We start from the raw sequence: 24,784 nt of genomic DNA, 5'->3' as shown, positions 1-24,784 counted from the left end.
GCATTAATGCTGAAAGGAGTGACTGTTTAAGGTGGCGAATAGAGTGTGGACCAAGAGGGTTGCTTTGCCCTTAATAATGTTGAACGTTTGAGTGTTGTTGTAGCAGTACTCACCCAGGCAAGTGGAGAATATTTGACCACATTCCTGAACTGTGCCTTGTAGATGGTGAACATGTTTTGTGAATCTGAATGTGAGTTATTTGCAGCAGAATTTCCAGTCTTTATCCTGCTGTCGTAGCCAGAGTATTTATGTGCCTGGTCCAGGTCAGGTTCTAGTCAATGAGTCAGTTCTAAACAGAATGTTGTTACTGGGCGATACAGTAGTGGTAATGCCAATGTCAACCATGTTTATATTCTCACTTGTTGGAGACACTTATTGCTTGGCCCTTGTGTATTGTAATATCACTTCTCACTTATCAATCCAAGTGTGAATGTTGTTCAGATCTTGGTATATATGCACATGGTCTACTTCAGAATCTTAAGCATTTCCTGGTTCTGAAGCTTACCTAGGCATCCTTAAACCCTAATTGCATCCCATCTGGTCTTCACGATCTGGTCTTAACTTTATTACAGGCAACCTTTTCAATACCTCTTTGTCTATGACTCTTCATCCATGTTAGTCCATGTAGTATCTGAATTCTCTGAGTTAGACAGCATCTTCCTTGGTAAAGATGGAAACAAAAATCTCCATTTAGTATTTCAGCTATGCCCTCTGTCTCATGAATGGATCCATTTCTCTGCTCCATAATCAACTCTATTTTTTGCTTAAAATGCCCTTAGAAGACTTTTGATTTCCCACGTAAGTAGCCAGTCTCTTCTCATACTCTTATTTTTGCCTTTCCTTTTTGATTGCTCCTCTGGACTTTCTATAGTCAGCCTGGTTCTAATTTTTACTGTCAGTTTGACATCTGTCAGACCCACATGTCTTCTGCTTCTCCTCACTTTCCATATCTTTCATCATCCAGGGATCTATAGCTTTGGTTTTCCTATTATGAGAAACCTTTTATGAGAATGTTTCAACTGAACCACTTGTTGCTGAGAGACATTAGCGTTTTACCTATAAATCTTTAATCTCCACCTTCAAAGCTTCACTCCTGAGAATTGAGCTTCATTCAGTCATAGCATTTCAATAAAACTTCTCCTCCTTTTGCAGTTCCTCAATATTGAGGATTTCATCCTTCCACTCCAAATTGTGGTCCAGAGGTGATTAAACAGTGCAATGCTGAATGCACACATCTAAGTGGTAGGTGAAAAGGCAGATGGGTGGGATACTCATTTTTTCACAAACTTCTCCTATAGTTTATGCTTTTTCTCCACCTGGGCCTGTCAGAGATGCTCAAGGTGATTGGCATCTTTGCGGATACTTCTGTCTTGGACAAAAGATTACCATGAGTCAATAAGGTGTTGTATTAGTTCAGTAAGCCTTTGAGGATGTCTTCAAAACATTTTCTCTGCCTTATTGACATCTGCTTGCCATCATGGAGCTCGAAGAGCTTGCTTTGAAAGTCTCATGTCAAGCATGTAGAAAATGTGACTCAGCCTATGCAGTTGATTGCCTCAATGCTGGGAATGGTGACTTGAGAGAAGACTCTATCTGCTTCAAGAGTATCATTACCATCTGAATACCAGAAGAAGCAGATGCAATGTGCCTTAATGACTACTGTCCAGTGGCTGTGTCCTCCACAATCATGAAGGGCTTCGCAAGGCTGGTCATGGTCCATATCTACTCGAGCCTCCCAGACTGCCTTGATCCTTTGCAATTTGCCTCCCGACGTAAAAGGTCTACAGCAAATGCCATTTCCCTAGCCCTGCACTCATCCCTGGAATATCTGGCCATCAAGGACACATACATCAGACTCCTACGCATCAATTACAGCTCCGTCTTCAATACCATTATCCCCTCCAGACTGATCTCAAAGCTTCGAGATGTAGGTCTTGGCTCCAACCTTTGCAACTGGATCCTGACCCATAGATTGCAATCAGTGAAGATGGACAACAGCACTTCCTCCATGATAACCGTCAGACAAGTCCCCAAAGGATGCATTCTCAGCACCCTACTGTACTCTCTGTAAACTCACAACTGTGTAGTCAAATTCCGAATGAATGCCATCTACAAGTTTGCTGACGACACCACCATGGTAGGACAGATATCAAATAATGATGAGTCAAAATACAGAAAGGAGATAGAGGGCTAGATGTCATGGTGCAATAGTAACAACCTTGCTCTCAGAGTTAGCAAAATAAAAGAACTGATCATTGACTTCAGAAAGAATGGAGGAAAGTATGCCCCCAACTACATTACTGGAACGGAAGCTGACAGTGTCAGGTTCCTCAGCGTGACAATAACCAACAACCTGTCCTGGATTTCCCATGTAGATGTGACAGCATAATGATGCCTCTTCATCCTCAGGCAGCTTAGGAAATTCGGCATGTTCATAAGGACCCCCAACAACCTTTCCAGATGCACCATAAAATGCTTACTATCTGGCAAATGCTCTGCCCAGGACTGTAAGAAACTACAGAAGGTTGTGTGCACAGCCCAGACCATCACAAAAGACTGCAGACATCATCAAAGATCCCTCCCACCCTGGTAATGCTCTCCTATAACCTCTTCCGTCAGGCAGCAGATACAGAAGCTTCAAAGCAGGCACCAACAGGTTCAAGAACAGTGTCTTCCCCGCTGTTATTGGAGGGTCCCGAGGCAGAAGATGAGGCATCCTTCCTCCAGGTGTCGGGTGGTTAGGGAGTGGCCACGGAGGAGGCCCAGGACCTGCATGTCCTTGGCGATGTTGGAGGTGGAGTTGAAGTATTCGGCCACGGGGTGGTGGAGTTAGTTGGTGCGGATGTCCCAGAGATGTTCTCTGAAGCGCTCTGCGAGTGGGCGTCCTGTGTCCCCAATTTAGAGGAGACGGCATCGGGAGCAACATGTACAATAAATGATGAATGGAAGTGCAGGTGAAATTTTGATGCATTTTGTGGAAGACTCCTTTGGGGCCTTGGACGGAGGTGAGGGAGGAGGTGAGGGCGCAGGGTTTGCAATTCCTGCGGTGGCAGGGCAAGGTGCTGGAAGGGGAGGATGGTGGCATGGACCCGATGAGGGAGACGCAGAGGGAATGGTCTTTATGGAAAGCGGATAGGGGTCAGGAGGGAAATATATCTCTGGTGGTGGGGTTCGTTTGTAGGCAGTGGAAATGGCGGAGGATGATGCGATGTATATGGAGGTTGGGGGGGGGGGATGGAAGGTAAGGACCGGGGGGTTCTGTCTTGATGTGGTTGGAGGGGTGGGCTTTGAGGGCGGAGGTGCAGGAAGTGGTTGAGATATGCTGGAGGACATCACAACCACGTGGGAGGGGAAATTGCAGTCTTTAAAGAAGGAGGCCATCTGGTGTGTTCTGTGATGGAACTGGTCCTCCTTGGGAACAGAGGCGGAGGAATTAGGAATAAGGTATATAATTTCTACAGGAGGCAGGATGGGAGGAGGTGTAGTCCAGGTAGCTGTGGGAGTTGGTGGGTTTGTAGAAGATGTTAGTACCGAGTCTGTCACCGTTGATGGAGATGGAGAGGTCCAGGAAGGGGAGAGAGGTGTCAGATGGTCCAGGTGAATTTAAGGTGGAGGTGGAATGCATTGGTAAAGTTGATGAACTGTTGAACCTCCTTGTGGGAGCACAAGGTGGCACCGATACAGTCATCAATGTCACGGAGAAAAAGATGGGGAGTGGTGCCGATGTAACTACGGAAGATGGACTGTTCAACATAAACAACAAAGAGACAGGCGAAGCTGGGGCTCATGCGGGTGCCCATGGCTACCCTTTTCATCTGGAGGAGGAGGATTCATAGGAGAGAATTTTGAGGGTGAGGACCAGTTCGGCCAACCAAATGAGAGTGTCAATGGAAGGGTACTGGTGGGGACGTTGGGAGAGGAAGAAATGGAGATCTTGGAGGGCCTCATCATGGCGGATGGAGGTATAAAGGGATTGGATGTCCATGGTGAAGTTGAGCCATTAGGGGCCAGGAAAACGAAAACCTTGGAGGAAGTGGAAGGCGTAGGTGGTGTCCCAAACGTATGTGGGGAATTCTTGAACCAGGAGGATAGGACAGTATCGAGGTAGGTGGAGATGATTCGGTGTGGCAGGAGCAGGCTGAGACGATGGGTCGGCCACGTCAGTCAGGCTTGTGGATCTTGGATAGGAGTTAGAACCAGGTGGTGCAGGGTTCCCGAACTATGAGGTTGGAACTGTGGCTGGAAGATCATCTGAAGTGATGAGGTTGTGTAATGTCTGGGAGATGATGGTTTGGGGATGGAAGGTGAGGTCGTGGTCGAGGGGGTAGTAAGAGGAGGTGTCTTTGAATTGGCGCCTTTCTTCAGCAGTGTAGAGGTTAATGCACCAAGCTATCCTTGTACAGAAAGGAGGAGAACTTCTTCAAGGTAGGCATTCTTGTAATTGTAGAGAGAGGAGGAGAACATGTGACTACAGTAAATCAAATGAAATATTGGAGCACCCATACTTCCATTGAATTTGCAGGATTTTCCAGAGGCACCACGAGTGAAATAGTCCATATCTGTAATACGTACAGAAGAGCAGGTAACACCACTATTCTGTGGACGATGAGCTTGAGGCCAGGTTTCCGGTCTTTGCTATCATATGCTGTCAGATGGCCAAAGGTTGTGCTGGCACACTGGGGGTGGCTTTAAATTTCATTGTCGTTGTCTGTCCTCACTGTAGGAATGCACCAAATTATGAAAATTGACCTGCATTGTCCAATGGTTTACCATGGATGTTGATAGTCAGGAGACAGTGTTCTGTGGTGGGAGCAAGCTGGTGCAGGACCTTTTGCTTCCTGATGTTTTCCTTCAGATCCATTATGTCTGTGAGAGCATCAACAATATATTCCACAAAGATATTTTCTAGTATCATCGTTTAATATCAGTAAAAGACAGAATTTTTATCTTTCAAGCAATCAAGAGATGTGGTGAGTTGGCAAGAAAGTGAGGTTGAGGGAGACGATGAGCTACGACTGCACTGAATGGTGAAGCAAGCTTAAGGGACTGTATGGTCTACTCCTGCTCCAGTTTTTTGTGCTTATGAAAATAAATGAATGTGCACAAGAAATGGAGGGCAAGAAGAAGATCTGCAACATTCCTACCTATCTCCAAGTAGGAAGAGCTGGCCCTAAATGTTTTAGTGTTGTGACATGTATATAAAGTAATAATGCGGAGAAGCAGGAGACATAGCCCAATTTAAATCAACAAGTTTCCTATTTTATATAATTTTGTACATATTTAAATTTTCCACTGTAAACAAGAGCTACCTGACCCTTTAAATTGTTTTTTTCTTTCTCAAGTATCACTTCATGTTTTATAACACTGAGTTTATTCAAGTGTTGCTTTGCCTGGCCTACATCCAACTTTCTAAGGGAAAAATTATATGGTTGATGAAGAAGTATTAGTTCAACTTCATTTTAAAATAAGTCGCACTTTCCTGCCACTGGCATACATCTTCACCCTTCAGTTCCACCAAACAATTCTAGTCTGGCAAGAAGCATTTTGATTATTTTTCTTCATTGGAACTACTCATAAAGAGCTGCTATTGGAATGCTGTACTAAGGAATATCTGGGCATAATGTTATCCAATGAAATCTATTTATGATACAGTAATACTTTGCATGTAGAGACAGATAAAATTCTAATACTAGCTGATATTGTGACTTATGGTTTAGTGTTTCTGTATGTGACTATATCATTCACTGAGGAGGATACTTACTGCAAGTTGATGCTGTCTGCTGATCCAGCTACCCAGAATGGACATGCTTCTAAACTGATATCTAATTATGACACTTGTTGTTCCAACACACGTCAAGTAGAATCTTCATTTTATACAGTTCTCCATTACTTGCAAGTTAAATAGGCAGACACATGTAGCTTTTACAATATCAGTCTCATTCTTTGCTCCAGAACATGCTGTGAAAGAGCAAGTGATATGGAAATTACACAATGTCATCTGGGCTACTAACCTTGTCATTTCATTAAAAATCCATTAGATTCATAATTTTGTTTTTGAAATCTCCAATGACAGTTTATGATAGTCTTTTTGTTAAAATGGGGGGATTTGCTTGAGCTATGTGGGAGAATTTGAACTAGTAAGTTGGGGGAGGGGGGGGGGGAGTGTGCAGTGGGGAGAACCCAGAGAGATGTTGAGAAAAGAGATCAGTCTCAGACTGGTGAAGTTGGGAAAAGGGACATGTCAAGCAGTCAAGGCAGACAGGAACAAAGTTGGGAATGAGGTAGGACTAATAAATTAAACTGCATTTATTTCAATGCAAGAAGCCTGACAGATGGGGCAGATGAACTCAGGGCATGGTTGGGAACATGGGACTGGGATATCATAGCTATTACAGAGACATGGCTCAGGGATGGACAGGGCTTGCAGTTTAATGTTCCAGGGTATAGATCCTATAGGAAGGATAGAAAGGGGGGCAAGAGGAGAGGGGGTGGCATTTTTGATTAGGAATAAAATTACGGCAGTACTTAGGAATGATATTCCGGGAACTGCATCCAGTGAAGTTATTTGAATCAAATGTTGAAATAAGAAAAGAATGATCCCTTATTCGGATTGTACTATAAACCCCCCCCCCCCCCCCCCCCATCCCCAGTAGTCAGCGGGAGATCGAGAATCAAATTTGTAAGGAGACATCAGTTATCTACAAGAATAGTAGGGTGGTAATGGTAGTGGATTGTAACTTTCTAAATATTGATTGGGATAGGCATAGTGTTAAGGACTTGGATGGAGAGAAATTTGTTAAATGTGTCTAATAAAATTTTCTTTTTTATTATGTGGATTTACCTGCTAGAGAAAGAGCAAAACCTGACCTTCTCTTGGGAAGTAAGACAGGGAAAATGACTGAGGTGTCAATGTGGGAGCAGTTTGGGGCCAGTGAGCATAATCCCAATTTTATTTTTCATAGCTCTGCAATTTATTTTCTATTCAGGTAATTACCCAGTTGTCCTGTGAAGGCCTTGATTGAATGTGCAGTTACCACATTCTGAGGCAATGCATCCAAATCCTAAACAATTATTTATTAAATATTGCTTCCCTCACATTGTCATTGCTCCTTATGACAATCACTTCCACAAGTTAAGGCAGAGCTGAAACATTAGGAAAAAGATCTAACAAGTGTGTTCACCCCTGCAATATTTCAAAAAATGAAAGTAAAATGACAAAAAACTAAAGACACTTGATGATGACAGTAAAAATGAAGTCTTATCTGAGGAAAGTTATCCCGTAGAGGGAAATGTCAATTTGTGCCGGCTGAATTTTTTGCAAAAGTAATAACTTTATTCTTCCCATGGGCCACTGATAGGCTGAGACTCCAGTCTGCTGCCAGTCTGTTTGCGGTCCCCTTGAGGATCATCTCTTTCCCAGACTCAAACTGTCAGCTGGATCAGTGTAACAAGTGGCCAAAGTTTCATAGAAGTTTATAATAAAGAAGAAGGCCATTCCACCTATTGTGTCTATATCAGTACCTGAAAGAACTACCCAGCTATCCCATTCTCCAACTCTGTAGCTCTCTAAATTCATAATGTTCAAATATATATTCAACTGTCTTTTGTAGCCATTTGTAAATTCATATAGAAACCCTCCTCTATCTCCCAGGTTGAGCATTCCAAACCCTAACAACTCTCTGAGTAAAGAAGGTTCTGCTCATCTCATTCCTAGCTCTTTTGCCAACAGTCATGAAACAGTGATACCTAGTTACTGACATTTTGGTAAAAACAGAATATGCTTCTTTACCCTGTCAGAATTGTTCATAATTTTGAATACCTCAACAAGGTCACCTCTTAATCTTCTCCAAGGACAATAAGACTAATTTCTCTAATCTTGTATCTAAAATCCCTCATTCCTGGTATTATTCTAGTAAATTTCCTTTGTACTCTCTCCTGGGCTTTAACATCCTTCCTTAAATGAGGTGCCCAGAGCTGAACACATTGCTGCACATGTGGTCTGACCAGTGATTTGTAGACAGGTCACATAAATTCATTACTTTTAGACTCTCATATATTGTAGCAGATTTAGGCCATTTGGCCCTTCGAGTCTGCATTCTTAACCCATTCTGCCTTCTCCCCTTAACCCTTGAACCCCTTACAACCAAAGGGTGTACTTATATCTGTCTTAAATACACAATGACTTGGCCTCCACAGCCATCTACGGCAGTAAGTCCCACAGATTAATCACCGCCTGATTGAAGAAATTCCTCCTTATCTCAGTTCTAAAGGGATGTCTCTTCACTCTGAAGCTGTGCCCTCAGGTCCTACTCTCTCCTACTAGTGGAAACATCTTCTCCATCTCCATTGTATCCAGGCCTTTCAGTATTCTCTACATTTCAACAAGATTCCCCATCATCCTTCTAGAATCGCCACCTCTCCTCATATGACAAGCCCTTTATCGCTAGGATCATTTTTGTAAATCTCCCCTCCATCACCAAACGATATGGGCCCAAAACTGATCATAATATTCCAAATGCACTCTGACCAGAGCCTGAAAAAAACTCAGCAGTACACCTCTACTTTTGTATCTTGTCTTTTTAAAATTAATCCTGACATTGCACTACCTTCCTAACTGCCAACTGAACCAAGAGAATCCTGAACTGGGATTCCTAAGTCTCTTTGTACATCAGATTTCCAAAGCCTTTATCCATGTAGAAAATAGTCTATGCCTGTAGTCCTCCCACCAGAGTGTATCAGATCACACTTTCCCACATTGTATTCCATCTGCCACTTAATTAGTGACTAGTTTGAATACAATCAAAATTTTTCATCACCTATATTCAAATGAGTAATTTTAATCACCTTTTCTTTCTGAAGTAATATGTTTGGATTTTAACAAAGTATTGTGTGCAATTATTCTGAAAATCTATGAATGATGTGTGTAAGAAATAAATTTGTTACTGTTTAATGGCTTCTGCTTTTAAATATGTGTTTCTATTTCCTTTTATTCAGATGGGAACCCGCCACATACTGGAAACAATGCTGGTTGCAGGACATCAAATTAACACTCTCTTTATGTGTGGTGGACTGAGCAAGAATCTTCTATTTGTACAAATACATGCAGACATTTCCGGTAGGTCATGAGCAAAAGGAGGAAGATGATAAAATGTGATGACACAGTAAATTGGGTTGTTAAAGTTTTCTCTAAGTATTTACTAATGAGCATAAAGTGAATTATTTAATTAGCTAACAAATAAACTACACTGCTACATTACAGATGCTACACTGAGCAATACAACAAATTGCTCAATCTCATATCAGAATTCTTGAACTAAGCCCCTGTTGTTACCTGTCTTTTTCTCAGTGGGTCTTTGGAGCCTTACCCTGATTGCCAGGTTTTCCAGCTACCTTTCCCTTCTGCTATAACCTTTATACATCTTCTTGGTCTCAGTGCAACAATTATTTCTCTAATAAGAAGCAAAATGCTATGGATACTTGAAATGTGAAATAAACAAAGAAATGTAGCAGGTCTGACAGCATCTTTCATGAAGTGAACTTACAGGATCCCTGCTCCCATTCTCATTTCCTGCAATCTACACCTCTGTATCAAGGGTTCAGATGGTGAGCCTGCACCATACGCTCACATCCTTTGCAGAGCAAGGCATCCCATATCCCCCTAATCTTTGTTGTGCTGGCTGATTTCTGCAGGATCTGTGGTTTACAACTTCTCAGAAGAGTCATATATAATAGTCTGGATTTGGGAACCTATTGACAGGTAAGTTTAAAAGATCATGCCTGTGCCAACCAGCCTGCTGCAGTGCTCACCTGCCTTCAAACTACTCCTGAAAGTGCTGAGGCCAACTCCACTCTGCTCCCACTGCCCAGAAAGAAAACATGGCTGGCCAGGACCAATTCAAAGGAAATGGGTCTGCCGAGTTCAGAAGTTTCCCTGCTGAAATCTCCTCCACGAAAATCTAGCCTAACATTTCAGGGTGTGATCTTTCATCAGAATTGGAGAATGTTGAAAATATACATTTCATGTAAATGAAATTAGGAAGAACAAAAAAGAGCAAACATTATAGGGTGGTAAATGAGAGATTTTAAATATCTGCAGAGTTGGTGGAACAGAGCTAAAAGGAATGATATCAGGACAATGGGACCAATGGAAATGTGAATACAGAATAACAAGCATTGCTGTCTGAAGGCAAAGTGACTAAAAGAGGAAACATGCACAGAAAATGAAACAAGGTGGAGCAGCAGAGATTACAGCTTCAAATTGTTGAAGCTTAGTGTGAGACAAATCTTAGACAAGGCTGTAAAGTGCTCAATTGAAAGATGAAGTGCTGTTCTCTAATGTCTCTCACTATTGTCTTTGTGTGTTCAGCACTTATCAATTCTGTCATTTAGTCTTCTCTGGACTTGTAACTAGTTATAAAACCAATCCTTTTTTTTCTCTTCACTCCATTTTTCCTGGCTCTGTTCTGTGCACCTTGTTCATTTGGAATTTCTCTTGGCTTTGTCCAGAAGTCAATGATCTAAAATGTTAACATTATCTTTCTTTCTTGATAGATGCTATCTGACTTGCTAGTCTTTGGAGAATTTTCCAGTTTATTCTTGAGCTACAAAATTGGACTCCATAGTAGACTCTAAGTAGAAAAATGGTATGCAACACTTTTCCAGTGTAACTCTCATGCAGTATTATGCTGGGAAAGGTGTTAGCATGGCTGTGCCATGTAAGAACTTGAAACATGAGGTGTATTCAGATTGTGACCTTCCATCTAATTTTACACTTGTTTCTGGAACTTTGGGCCATGAAGGCCTAATTTATGTATGTGCTAAGCTTTCTCAGCAGAACGTGTGTTCAGTTGCATGAGGGACCATTCACATCATTAATTGAAAGGTCAGATATACAACTTGCAGGTGAAGTGTTTTTGACTTGTGCATGTGCTGTGACTTATTCTTAGAGGTCTTTTAGTGAGTTATTGCATCTGTTCAGGAAGAGAATGGATTTGATCACCTGCACACACCAATAAGCAAGCAGCATGAGGGCTATAGATGCAGTGACTCTTGTTCTGCAACATAGTGAACAGAAGCTTTAGTGGGAAAAGGTAAGAGAAGGAAGAAATGGCCTCATACTTTTATCACTGGACTATTAATCCAAAGTCCCAGATAATGTTCTGGGGAACTGGGTTTGAATCCTGCCATACTGGATAGTGGTAAAATCTGGAATTAAAAACCTAATGGAGACCAGGAAAACATTGGGACAAAAACCATCTGGTTCACTAATGTTCTTCAGGGAAGGAAATGCTGTCCTTACCTTGTCTGGCCTACCTGTGATTCAGAACCACAGTGATGTGATTGACTCTTAACTGCCCGATGGGCAATAAATGCTAAGCTAGCTTATGATGCCTACATCTTATGAATGAATTATCTTTTTTTAAAAAAGAGGCCTCCATAGATGACCATACTACTCTCAATTGAGAAGATATCTCATCCCTCCATCTTAAAGGATTTTTGGGCTCATTAATTTACCAGCAGTGCACCATTCTCAGTAGTGCAGGGACCATCGACTGAGCACAATTGGTTCTACATCAACTAGAAGAAGTACAGAAACTGCAAGGTCTATGATTTCTTCTGTCTCTAGTTGATAGGTGGCTGTGCACAAGCCATGATTTCAATGTATGCCTGCTTTGGAAAGAACCACAATGTCAACATCTTAAGATAGTCTTTGGGATTCCAAGAGGAACTTGAGATCAGCTGCTCAGAATCAAACGACATCTATTCTATATCTGCTTGGTGAACACGTATCACCCCTACAAGCCAACAACCATTCATTGGATGTATAATGCAGGTATTGCATCTATCAGAAACCTCATAGAACAGGCCATTGCCATTTTAAATTACACTTCTTTGCCTTAGGTCACTTGCCGAAATATTTCTCAAATTCAGTGTGGACAGCTGTGTCCTCCACAACCTCACCATTAGCTATTCCCACCAGATGTCTAGAGGTCAACTTGGAAAGAGGAGTGGATGACATGGAGGATACAGCATGTACTCCTTCCATCTGGATGAGCTATCTAATGAAGTCTCTATCACTTTATTTCTCTAAAGACAGCCTTGTTCCCCCATTCTGGCCTTATTCCCTCTACAAATCTTACCATTCAAACATGATGTACCCTCACAGAGACACTTATCCAAGATCCTGTAATATAACATCTCAATAGCTTTTCTCTGAAACTCTTATCCAAAAAAATCCATTTGTACAAATTACTTATATGTACTTGTAATCATGCCCCTGTCAAGTTAGTATACTCCCTGTCAAATGAGACTATTGACTCTTTCTGTGAGGTCCCATTGCTGTAAGGTGTTTTATATCTCATCTTAAATAAATGCTTTTGTCCCAAAACTGGTCTCTGTGCCCAACAACGTAAAGCTATCTCTCCTGTTCTATACCTCAAAGCCCTATCTTCTTATAGTGTGTGACACTAGCAGTAATCTAGCACTTTTTTACCTTCAAACTTGTGTCCTATAAATCCTGAAATATTGCCCGTAGGAGCTCAAGTACTGCCTTATATGTCATTGGCACTGACTCATTCAACTTTTGACACACTCCATTATCCCAGCAGGATATCCTGTATCTTCTCTATGATATTCTTCACTCTAGCAACATGGAACAACAGAATTGTTATGGCACAGAAGGAGGCTGTTCAGCCCATTGTGCCTGAACTGGCTCTTCAAATGAGTATCAACACCTAGTGCCAATATCCTGCTTTATCCCAATATCTTTGCATGCTATTTGTATCCAGATAATCATTCAGCATTCTCTTGAATGCTTCAGTTGAACTTGTCACCACAGTTCCAGGCAGCGCTGTGTATTCCATTCCCTAACTACTCTCTATCTGAAAAAGCTTGTTTCTCACATCACCCTTTTTTCTTTTGCATATCCCTTTAATTCTGTGTCCTCTTATTCATGTTCTTCTTATGAGTGGGAACAGCTTCTCCCTATCTACTTGATCTAGCCTACTCATGAATCAGAAAACCTTGATCAAATCTCCTCTCAACCTTCTTTTCTCAAAGGAGAATAGTCCCAACTTCTTCAATCTATCTTTATATCAAAAGTTTATCTTTACTGAAGCCACTCTTGTAACTCACTTCTGCACACTCTCCAATGCTTTCACATCATTTCAATAATGTGGTACCCACAACTATACACGAACTCTGGCTGAGGTCTAGCAAGTGTCTTACACAAATTCAACATCACCTGTTTGCATATGATACTCTATGACCCTAGTCAGAAAGTCAAGGACACTATATGCTTAATTAACTGCTCACTCCACCTGTCCTGCCACCTTCAATGATTCATTCACATATACCTCCAGATCCCTCTGTTTCTACACCCTTTTTTAGAAATGTACCTCCTATTTTACATTGCCTTTCAGTGTTCTTCATACCAAAGTGCACCAGATTTCTCTGCATTGAAGGTCATCTGCCACCAATCTGCCCACTCCATCAACTTGTCAATGTTATTTGAAGTTCCATTCTGTCCTCCTCACAGTTTACAATTCTTCCAAGTTTCATGCCATTTGTAAATTTTGAAATTGTCCTTTGCACATCAAGGTCCAGATCATTAGTTATATGGGAAAAGCAAGGTCCCAATATTGACTTCTGGGGAATTCCATTAAACCTTCCTACAGCCCAAAAAAGATGTTTCCTATTGCTCAGCCAATTTTGTATCCATGTTGTTACTGTCCCTTTTATTTCATGACCTATAACTTTACTCACAAACCTGTTGTGTGCCACTGTTTCAGACACCTTCTGGAAATTTGTGTATATCACATCAACAGCACACCAGGGAGGCAACACATCATGCAGTTCTCCTGGTGACAGTTACAGAAATAACTGTCTCCCCTAGTTATGGAATTTACAATAATGACTACATTTCTAATATTTGCTGTATAATCCCTTGCCAGTTGGTGTAATGGTTTGGACTCCGCTCCTTCAAGATGCCACCACTCTCTTGTGCAGAGTACTATTTTGTGTGTGGTACATTCTAGAAGAATCCTGCAACTTCTGCTTCTTCCTGCCCTTCGACTAATCCACTATCCTGAACACTTACTGCAAGAGGAGTAGAACAAAGTATCTAGAAAATTCTCATCCTACCTAGTGACTCAGAAATCCTGAGCTTGACCTCAATTAGCTGGAGAAACTTCCTAAGCACATTGTTCCCCCAAGACACAGGAAGTATCCTCAAGTTCCCAAATGCTCATGAATAATTTATAAAATCTCTGTTTCTTCTTATAGAATCAAATTACCACCTATAAATGAGCAATTACAAATGACTCAACAAGGCTCATCAAACAGCACCTTAAAACTCTCAACCTTTACCACCTGGAAGGGCAGGGGCACTAGATGTGTGGAAACACTACCACCTGAAAGCCACCTACCATCCTGACTTACAACTATATTACCCTCCTAAGAACAATGCAGGGGTCCCTTTGCCCCAGTGACTGTAACCGCCACCTTCTCAAGGCCAGTTAGGAATGGATATTGCATACTGGCACAGCCTATGATACCCAGGTCCCATGAATAAATGTGCAAAATGTGAAGAAGATGGAAATCAACTTTACCAAATGATACTATTAATTACGTATAGCAAATGTCTTTCATTAGAAACTGTTCACTGCAACTAACAGGCTTGCTTTCTGCTTGTTTTTTAATGTTTTGAAGTTTGAACTTAAGCAAAGGTCCATAGTTCCATTGTAATCCAGGCTAGAGTTTAGATCAAAAGGGAAAAAAAGTTTATTAATAACAATTTGGGCTTAGGTTACAGCCAGAGGCTTGCGCTAATCCTGATAACTCTCCAGTTATGCAAACAAAACATTGGACAAAGGTCCAGATTTCAAGACATGGAAATCCCCACAAAGCAAAGCTGGAATCACTGAGAGCAAAGGTCAGTAGCCTAAAACTCTCCTGATTGATCCTGTTTAAAAAGTTTACAGAAGAGAAAAGCTAGAGTTTCAGTTTTCCTATGCATCAGCAGACTTCCCTTTGATGTGGGCAGTTTCACATTTTAATGATACGATTGTGCTACACAAAATATTCTGAAGATAATTGCAATTTATCTGTACTAATATTTTGTAGTAACAAAGGAAAAACTAGTGGTTATCTTTGAAACTGTAAATTAAATGTTTTCCTGAATGTTGCTTATTTATTTAATCTGGACCATTTGCCTTGAAGGAGTTTGAACTTTTATTTGTATTAGCATTCTCTATGCTGTTTGAGGAGCTTTGTTGAATCATTTGTAATTGCTCATTTATAGGTGGTAATTTGATTCTAAAAGAAGAAATAGAGATTTTATAAATTATTGATGAGCATTTGAGAGTTACTTTCAAAACTTTCAGAGCTACTGGTTGCAGTTCACGGCATCCTCTGTTAAAAGAGCAGACAATAAAAGTACAAATGAAAATATGTAAAATTAATCTAAAGATGAATGCAGTGTTAAAAAATGATATATGAGGTGCAGAAAAATGGAAGTGTTGCAAACTGATAGAGATTAAATAAATAACAGGAACCATTACATTCCCACGGGCAATCGTTTGAAAACTGTAGTTTACTCCAATTTGCACTACATTGCATATGTTCTTAATCAAGATTGCATTTATATTTAAGGTAATGCTTTTGTTTTAAGATCATTGTTGAGGATTGGTTAACATTAAACTAATATTTTGACTGATGTAAATGGACAGTGTCAAATGGATTTTCAAGGCGCTGTGTTGTCCCATGCAACGTGTGGAGAACCAATGCCTTACAATGTCTTAACCTATGACCAAAGTGCCCAAGCAGTTTCTTAGAATATGTCATACAAATGAAAATCCAACTTGACTTTGCATATTTGAAAAATTTTGGTGAGCTGGTATTACTAGGAGCAGCCTTGTTAATCCATACACAACATTTATTAAAATTGTAGTCTGCACTTTTATGAAACAATTCATAGGTCCCAATCACTCATCAGGCTCTTAGAAACTGTGAGCAATTATTTTGCAAGTTTTCTAATATTACACATAACTATATATGATAGAAAATAGTTTCAAGCTGGGTCTCTGAATGTTAACTAGAGTGTATCTGCCCTCTTGGGTAAGAGCAGTTCGTTGAATCCAGTATCCTGCTTAATATTGAACTTGACATCACAAGAACAACCTGGTCTTTCTCATGTTGCTGTTTGTTTGATCTGGTACTTGAAGGAAAGAGAGCAAGAGTAGGTACTTCTTCCGGAAGATTATCCACCTGTTGATGATCTGTAAGGGTCCCTGGTCTTCAGACGGAAATAGTAAAAGGAAAGTACAAGGGTCAACATGACATTAAAGATAAGTAGCCTCAAGTGATTAAGACACAATTGTCTTACTGCTTTCCAGCATGCCATACTCTCTGAATGCCTAGTAGTTTGAAGAAAAACGAATGCCATGTAATAAGGCACAAGTGGTTCACACTCTTCTTGCCCTGATGACATTCATTTATTCCTCTCATTCTGAGCAGAGGTTCAACCCTTTCTACTTTTAGTCCTTTTCTGCATAATTTATCCCGCAGAAACAAGAGGCGACAGTGAGCTAAAGAGTGTTAGTGCATGACTGTTGTGAAGAGTGTTGCAGATGTGTGGAATAAAAGCAGTAAATGCTGGAAATATACAGCTGACTTGATAGAATCTATGAAAAGAAACGGAGGGCTACATTTTAAGGTTTTTTGGTGAAGGCAGAGTTGAGTCAGGTTTTCAGGAGGCATTTCTGCCATGAGGCCTACTGAGTTTTCTTGTAGTATCTTACCAAATTCACCTCATTAAATACCTATCCTGGCCCCAAAACTTCCCTCATCCAATTCTGGCCCCATCTTACTGCACGCTTTTCCCAGAATGACCTACCGCTCAGTAAATGTGCACCAAAAGATCAGTATTCCTTACAGCCACAGCATCTTTCAAAGGTGCTGTGCACCTGGATGACCGTTGGCATTCTGAAACTGACCTACTTGCTCAGAGAGGTTTCCAGAAGATATTGGAGAAGGGCAAGATGACACTGCAATTCTCCAACAGGAACCTGGAAGTGCTGGTCAAAGGAGCAGACCAAAGGAGAGGCTTCCTCTTTCTGTGAGACTGGCAGAGGAGGCCACCACACGAAACCCTGGCAGCCTGCTCTAGGGTTGCCATCCAGGTCGTTGCCATCCAGATCATTGCCATCTCTGCGATTCATAGGAATGGCCAATACTGCCAAGTTGAGTGCTGCGTTCCTCTCTCTGCCACCTCACACACACTCTGTCTCTGTTACTGCACCCACCTTCCACCAAGGCTCATTCTCTGCCACTCTCACCATTGACTGCAATATCTTGTTTCACTCATTCTCACACATCCCCAAACTTCCCAATTCCACCCACCTTTATCTCACTCAATCCCTCCCTTTTTTGCATTGAGAGCCATAAGAGGGCAGACAGAACTCAACTGGGGGGAGGGGTGCCAGATATTGTATTCCTTACCCCATACACTGAGAGAATCTTGTATTTCCTCTGAGACAGGGACTGAACCTGCATGGAAGCCAAGATATTCATATCCTGCTAAGTAAGTTTCACTGCTCATTTCATGGGAAATCATCATCCTCTTGATTCTTACCAGTACGAACTCTCCCAGAATATACATCTATAACCTATAAAGATTGAGAATAGCAAAACCTCTGAGGAAGCACTGTCTCCAGCACCCCCAGCCAGCTCAGATTTTGACACCTTGTTGGCAATGTTAGGTTTTGAAAGTGTGTGGGAACAATCTGGTGAATATGTCAAAGCAATAGTTCTGCATCTGGCCAAGGTAGAAATATCCCAAGCCACTGGTACTAGGAGGACTACCAGAGACATTGCAAGACAGAACCAGGGTATCAGAAATCAAGGATTTTGTCAAATGCACCAGGAGGATAAAGAGCAGCAGACGGATATATGGGACACAATGGCTCTCATTGCCCAAAAATATCTGCAGTAGTGAATCATGCAACCATCTGGCTGCTTCCATGGACAGATTCGTAGCTGCCATGGCGGTGCAGGTCCAGCACTATCTAGGTCTGCTGGAGACAGGCACACCCCTGCTGTTTCCATGTCCAAATGTATTGGCCTGAATGTGCTGACCAGCCATGTCTCCTGTAGGCAGGTGCATTACAAATATGGTTGTAATGTTGACCAGGAATTAGGGACTGAAATATTCCACAGAGGCTAGTATCTCATCACTAAGTGATCCTTTATTTATATGTGGAGAGTCCTTGATACTGGTCCAACTTCCTCAAAGTCAGCACTCAGAGTGAAAAGAACATCTGACAGTCATGTTAATTTATTTACAACAACAAACAATAAAGAAAATCAAAAATCAAAAAAGTCTGCCTGAAACAAGATGGAGAGAAAAAGGAAATTTTCCTCATTCGTAGAAAACCAACAGCAGTAACCACACACACTGTGGTCCAGACAGCACAGACACACAGAGGTAGGTGCATGCTTGGAATGAACTGTCAAACGAAGTGGTGGAAGCTGGTACAATTCCAACATTTAAAAGGCATCTAAATGAACAACCGTAATGGTTTCCAGCAGTTCGGGGCAAATACTGCAAATTGGACTGGATTCCTTTGGATATTTGGTTAGCATGAATAAGTTTGGTTTGATTTCATTTGATGGATTTATTATCAGTTGCACCAAAGTACAGTGAAAAACTTTGATAATGAGCAGTACAAGCAACTTGTCGGATGCGAGGATGTTCAGAACAAAGATTTAGACAGAGGCATTCTGGTTATATTTCACAGGGTGTACAACAGAATCAACATTTGGAAGATCAGCATAACTTGAGGCAGGATAGTCGATTCAATAGTCTAATAACATTCTGGCAGAGCGGATTCTGAACATGCTGTTGCACGTGCTCAGGCCTCTGTATTTCTGCCTGACCAAAGACGTTGTAGGAGAGCATTACCAAGTTGTGGAGGGTCTTATATGATGGTTACAGCCTTTCCATAGCAGTGGGCTGCGGAAACGGAATCTATGCATGGAAGCTTGATTCCCATGAAGGCCTCAGCTGTGCATGCAACCTTGTGTAGTCTGTTATGGTCCTGGGCGGAGCGGTTCCCATACTATGCTGTTGGGAACCCAGAACGAATTCTCTCACAAATGCATCTGTAGACGTTGGTGAAAGTTCTTATGGACTCCCGAATTTCATAGAAAATAGGGTTGTTTCTCTACTGTAAGTTTCTATGACTCCGTGACAGAACGAATTAATTTACTTTGCCAGCAATTTCCATTATCCCCAGTTTAAATTTGCCTGCTTGTGACTGAGAAGGCCTTCTGTCAGATTTCACCATTTGTTTTCTTTAAGACACTTATATGGAAACTTAGACGTGGTTATGCCATCTGCAACCTTAATCACATATGCTACTTTCCCCTTCTGAATGAAACACTTGACCCTCCTTTGCTGTCTTTTAAAGTGCCACCAGTCCTTACAGCTCTTCGTTTTTTGCTTCGAATACTATCTCTAACGCCCCTCGTAAACCATGTCTTGGCCATAGTTCTGTTTGCCAGACAGGAATAGACAGCTTTTGTAGTTTAACAACCTTGTAGCTCAGGGGAAGGGCACTGGGTTTAAAATTGGAAACAGGAAGATGAGGAATGATTCAACGGAGACGAGCAATCAGACTCAGGATGGCATTGTGAAAGGCAAGTCTTGTCTCATTAATCTATCCTATCCAGTCTGCCTTTAATCATCTATTTGTACCTGTATTTACCCCTCTTCTTGCTATCATGCAGTCAACTCTCTCCTCATCACTCTCTGTTTAGTTCCTTGTGTATTACACTGTCCTAACACCCTCCCTTTCCTGTTACTCTATTTGCTAACCCTCCTCCCCTATAATCAACACTATCCTTATTTCTGTGCATTAAATACTCTCCCCTTTCACAAATGTTGCTTATCCGTATTCAAGTCACACTGTGTTTGTATTGCATAGTAATGACTTTGACCCAGTTAGCACAATGCTTGTCCCGAGTGAGCAGAAGTCCTGTTTTTCATTTCTTATTTTGTTTCATCCCCACCATAACTGTAGTCATGTTGCGTGTGTGCGACACAGTGAAAGAGACAAGGTGCTCGAATCTTTATTCAGTTTACACCACCAGGAAGAAAAGAAACACTCGCATGGCCAGTGACAAGCAGTGCCCTTCACATTAAAGGGCAATATTGTGTGATCAGACAGTGAAGGCGAGGAAGCCCTCGTTTTTTTTTTAATTATTTTTTTCTTTTACTTTTTTTTCATGGCCTTTCTTCTGCAGGTTAATTTTCTCAAAAAGACCTTACTGAAAGAACTCTACACAGGTTGATACCCCATCACCAAGTTCTCTTTTATTTACACGTCAACAGTTCTTGACACTGATCCAGTTCCCTCAGCGCCAGCTCTCAAAATGAACAGGATGTCTGACAATTCTTTCCCCAGCACCCATGGTGTGTGTGTGCAGGTGTGAGACACAGTGAGAGACACATGGCGTATGAATCTTTATTCGATTTCCACCACCAGGAAGAAAGGAAACATCCGAGTGGCCAGTGACAAGCCGTGCCCTTCACATCAAAGGGCAATGCTGCGTGATCAGACAGTGAAGGGGAGGAAGCCCACGTTATTTTTTAAGAAGTGTCAGCATGAAGAGGAAATCATTTATGAATAACTCCACAGAGGCCAGTATCCCATCACTAAGTCACCATTTATTTTTACTTGGAGAGACTTGACACTGATCCAGCTCCCTCAGAGTCAGTTCTCAGAGTGAAAGCCCACGTTATTTTTTTCTTCTCTTTATTCTTTTTATTTTTTTTATTTAACCCCCAAACTACCACCTCAGTGCGGTCGTGCTTATTTTTTCCCCAGCACCCATGGTGTGTGTGTGCAGGTGTGAGACACAGTGAGAGACACAAAGTGCATGAATTTTCATTCAATTTCCACCACCAGGAAGATAGGAAATCACCCGGGTGGCCAGTGACAAGCACTGCCGTTCACATCAAAGGGCAATGCTGTGTGATCAAAACAGTGAAGGTGAGGGTAGGGACTAAATCAAAATAGAGTTGGATGGGGAAAAAAGCCCACGTTAATTTTTTTTTTCCAACACCCATGGTGTGTGTGTGCAGATGTGAGACAGAGTGAAAGACACAGAGTGCACGAATCTTTATTGAATTTCCACCACCAGGAAGATAGGAAAACAACCGAGTGGCCAGTGACAAAGACTGCCCTTCTCATCAAATGGCAGTGCTGTGTGATCAAAACAGTGAAGTGGAGTGTAGGGACGAAATCAAAATATAGTTGGATGGGGAAAAAGCCCACGTTATCTTTTTTTTTGACAAACACTGCCCTTACATTCCTCCTTTTTTTTCCAGTCCAACATCAGCACCTCCAAATCCTGTTTATTTTTTTCTTTTTTTTCTTTTTTATTTAACCCCCACACTCCCACCTAAGTGTGGTAGTGCTTAGTTTTTCCCCCAGCACCCAGGGTGTGTGTGTGGAGGTGTGAGACACAGTGAAAGACACAAGGTGCACGAATCTTTATTCAATTTCCACCACCAGGAAGATAGGAAAACACCCGGGTGGCCAGTGACAAACACTGCCCTTCACATCAAAGGGCAGTGCTGTGTGACCAAAACAGTGAAGGGGAGGGTAGCGACTAAATCAAAATAGAGTTGGATGGGGGAAAAGCCCACGTTATTTTTTTCTTTTTTTTTCTTTAACCCCCAAACTACCACCTAAGTGCGGTAGTGCTTATTTTATCCCCAGCACCCATGGTGTGTGTGTGCACATGTGAGACACAGTGAAAGACACAAGGTGCACGAATCTTTATTCAATTTCCACCACCAGGAAGATAGGAAAACACCCGGGTGGCCAGTGACAAACACTGCCCTTACAGTCCTATTTTCTTTTCTCTTTTTTAAAATTTTTTTTTAACCCCCACACTACCGCCTAACTGCGGTAGTGCTTATTTATTCCCCAGCACCCATGGTGTGTGTGTGCAGGTGTGAGACACAGTGAAAGACACAAGGTGCACAAATCTTTATTCAATTTCCATCACAAGGAAGAAAGGAAACACCCGGGTGGCCAGTGACAAACACTGCCCTTACAGTCCTATTTTTTTTTTCCCCCATCACCCATGGTGTGTGTGTGCAGGTGTGAGACACAGTGAGAGACACAAGGTGCATGAACCTTTATTCAAATTCCACCACCAGGAAGATAGGAAAACACCCGGGTTTATTTTTTTTTATTTTTTTTTCTGTTAAACATATTGAGGGATACAACGACTGTGCCATGCCCCTACATTTACCCCTTACCTAACACTATGGGCAATTTAGCATGGCCAATTCACCTGACCTGCACATCTTTGGACTGTGGGAGGAAACCAGAGCAACCGGAGGAAACCCACGCAGACACGGGGAGAACGTGCAAACTCCACATAGTCAGTCGCCTGAGGCTGGAATTGAACCCGGCTCTCTGGCGCTGTGAGGCAGCAATGCTAACCACTGTGCCACCGTGCCGCCCCAGCTCTGGTTTATTTTTTTGGGGAGGAAATCTCCTGTTCTTTTTTTTTCTAAACCCCGTGTTTTTTTTTCCTCTTTTTTTTTCCACACTACCACCTAAGTGCGGTAGTGCTTATTTTATCCCCAGCACCCATGGTGTGTGTGTGCAGGTGTGAGACACAGTGAAAGACACAAAGTGCACGAATCTTTATTCAAATTCCACCACCAGGAAGATAGGAAAACACCCAGGTGGCCAGTGACAAACACTGCCCTTCACATCAAAGGGCAGTGCTGTGTGATCAAAACAGTGAAGGGGGAGGGTAGGGACTAAATCAAAATAGAGTTGGAGAGAGAAACGATGCACTCCACTCCCTGCGGCGCCCACCTCTCCCTGAACAACTCCAGGATGTTGGTCGACACCGCGTGCTCCTTCTCCAAGGACACCCAGGCTCTAACGTAACCGCGGAAGAGGGCAGGCAACAGTCCAATTTTTTTTTTTCTCTTCTTCCGAATCTTTATTCAAATTCCACCACCAGGAAGATAGGAAAACACCCGGGTGGCAACACTCCTGCTTATTTTTTTTTTCCTTCGTTTCCCAGCACCCATGGTGTGTGTGTGCGCAGGTGTGAGACACAGTGAAAGACACAAAGTGCACAAATCTTTATTCAATTTCCACCACCAGAAAGATAGGAAAACACCCGGGTGGCCAGTGACAAACACTGCCCTTCACATCAGAGGGCAGTGCTGTGTGATCAAAACAGTGAAGGGGAGGGTAGGGACTAAATCAAAATAGAGTTGGAGGGAGAAATGATGCACTCCACTCCCTGCGGCACCCACCTCTCCCTGAACAACTCCAGGGTGTTGGTCGACACCGCGTGCTCCTTCTCCAAGGACACCCGGGCTCTAACGTAACCGCGGAAGAGGGGCAGGCAACAGTCCTATTTTTTTTCAAAATAGAGTTGGAGGGAACACTCCTGTTCTTTTTTTTTATAAAGGGGGGACAGCCCTTTTTTTTTCTTTTAACCCCCACACTACCACCTAAGTGCGGTAGTGCTTATTTTATCCCCAGCAACCATGGCGTGTGTGTGTGCTGATGTGAGACACAGTGAAAGACACAAAGCGCACCAATCTTTATTCAAATTCCACCACCAGGAAGATAGGAAAACACCCGGGTGGCCAGTGACAAACACTGCCCTTCACATCAGAGGGCAGTGCTGTGTGATCAAAACAGTGAAGGGGAGGGTAGGGACTAAATCAAAATAGAGTTGGAGGGAAAAATGACGCACTCCACTCCCTGCGGCGCCCACCTCTCCCTGAACAACTCCAGGGTGTTGGTCGACACCACGTGCTCCTTCTCCAAGGGCACCCGGGCTCTAATGTAACCGCGGAAGAGGGGCAGGCAACAGTCCTATTTTTTTTTTCTTTTTTTCTTTTTTTTCTTTTTTTTTTAAACACTGCCCTTACAAGCCTGTTTTATTTTTTTTTATATGTTAACCCCCACACTACCACCTAAGTGTATTAGTGCTTATTTTTTCCCCAGCACCCATGGTGTGTGTGTGCAGGTGTGAGACACAGTGCACGAATCTTTATTCAATTTCCATCACCAGGAAGATAGGAAAACACCCGGGTGGCCAGTGACAAGCACTGCCCTTCACATCAAAGGGCAGTGCTGTGTGATCAAAACAGTGAAGGGGAGGGCAGGGACTAAATCAAAATAGAGTTGGAGGGAGAAATGATGCACTCCACTCCCTGCGGCGCCCACCTCTCCCTGAACAACTCCAGGGTGTTGGTCGACACCACGTGCTCCTTCTCCAAGGACACCCGGGCTCTAACGTAACCGCGGAAGAGGGGTAGGCAACAGTCCTATTTTTTTTTTGTAATCTCCTGTTTATTTTATTTTTTTTTTTAACCCCGACACTACCACCTAACTGCAGTAGTGCTTATTTTTTTTCCCCAGCACCCATGGTGCGTGTGTGCAGGTGTGAGACACAGTGAAAGACACAAAGTGAACGAATCTTTATTCAAATTCCACCACCAGGAAGATAGGAAAACACCCGGGTGGCCAGTGACAAACACTGCCCTTCACAGCAAGGGACAGTGCTGTGTGATCAAAACAGTGAAGGGGAGGGGAGACACTCCTGTTTATTTATTTATTTTTTTCCTTTTCCTGTTAATGGCAATCTCCTGTTTATTTTTTTTTATCTTATTTTTTATCCCCAGCACCCATGGTGTGTATGTGAATCTCCTGTTTATTTATTTTTTTTT

The 24,784-nt window shown here is 42.2% G+C and overlaps 1 protein-coding gene across 2 annotated transcripts in view; it reads left to right on the top strand.

Moving 5' to 3' along the window:
• Nucleotides 1-24,784, top strand: part of fggy (FGGY carbohydrate kinase domain containing) — a 372,017-nt gene that overhangs the window by 279,808 nt on the left and 67,425 nt on the right. Inside the window, exons 14-15 of one of the 2 annotated variants that reach the window (XM_043699283.1) lie at nt 8,995-9,115; nt 14,284-15,669. In XM_043699283.1, the coding sequence (XP_043555218.1) occupies nt 8,995-9,115; nt 14,284-14,303 (141 nt within the window). In that variant the 3' untranslated portion in view covers nt 14,304-15,669. Of the gene's footprint in view, nt 1-8,994; nt 9,116-14,283; nt 15,670-24,784 lie in introns of those variants that run through there. The other variant, XM_043699282.1, reaches the window with a different exon arrangement.

The sequence above is a fragment of the Chiloscyllium plagiosum genome, chromosome 11 (genome assembly GCF_004010195.1).
Source record: "Chiloscyllium plagiosum isolate BGI_BamShark_2017 chromosome 11, ASM401019v2, whole genome shotgun sequence".
Lineage (NCBI taxonomy): Eukaryota > Metazoa > Chordata > Chondrichthyes > Orectolobiformes > Hemiscylliidae > Chiloscyllium > Chiloscyllium plagiosum.
Note: the sequence above shows the minus strand (reverse complement) of the source record. Positions and strands in the feature narration are given on the sequence as shown.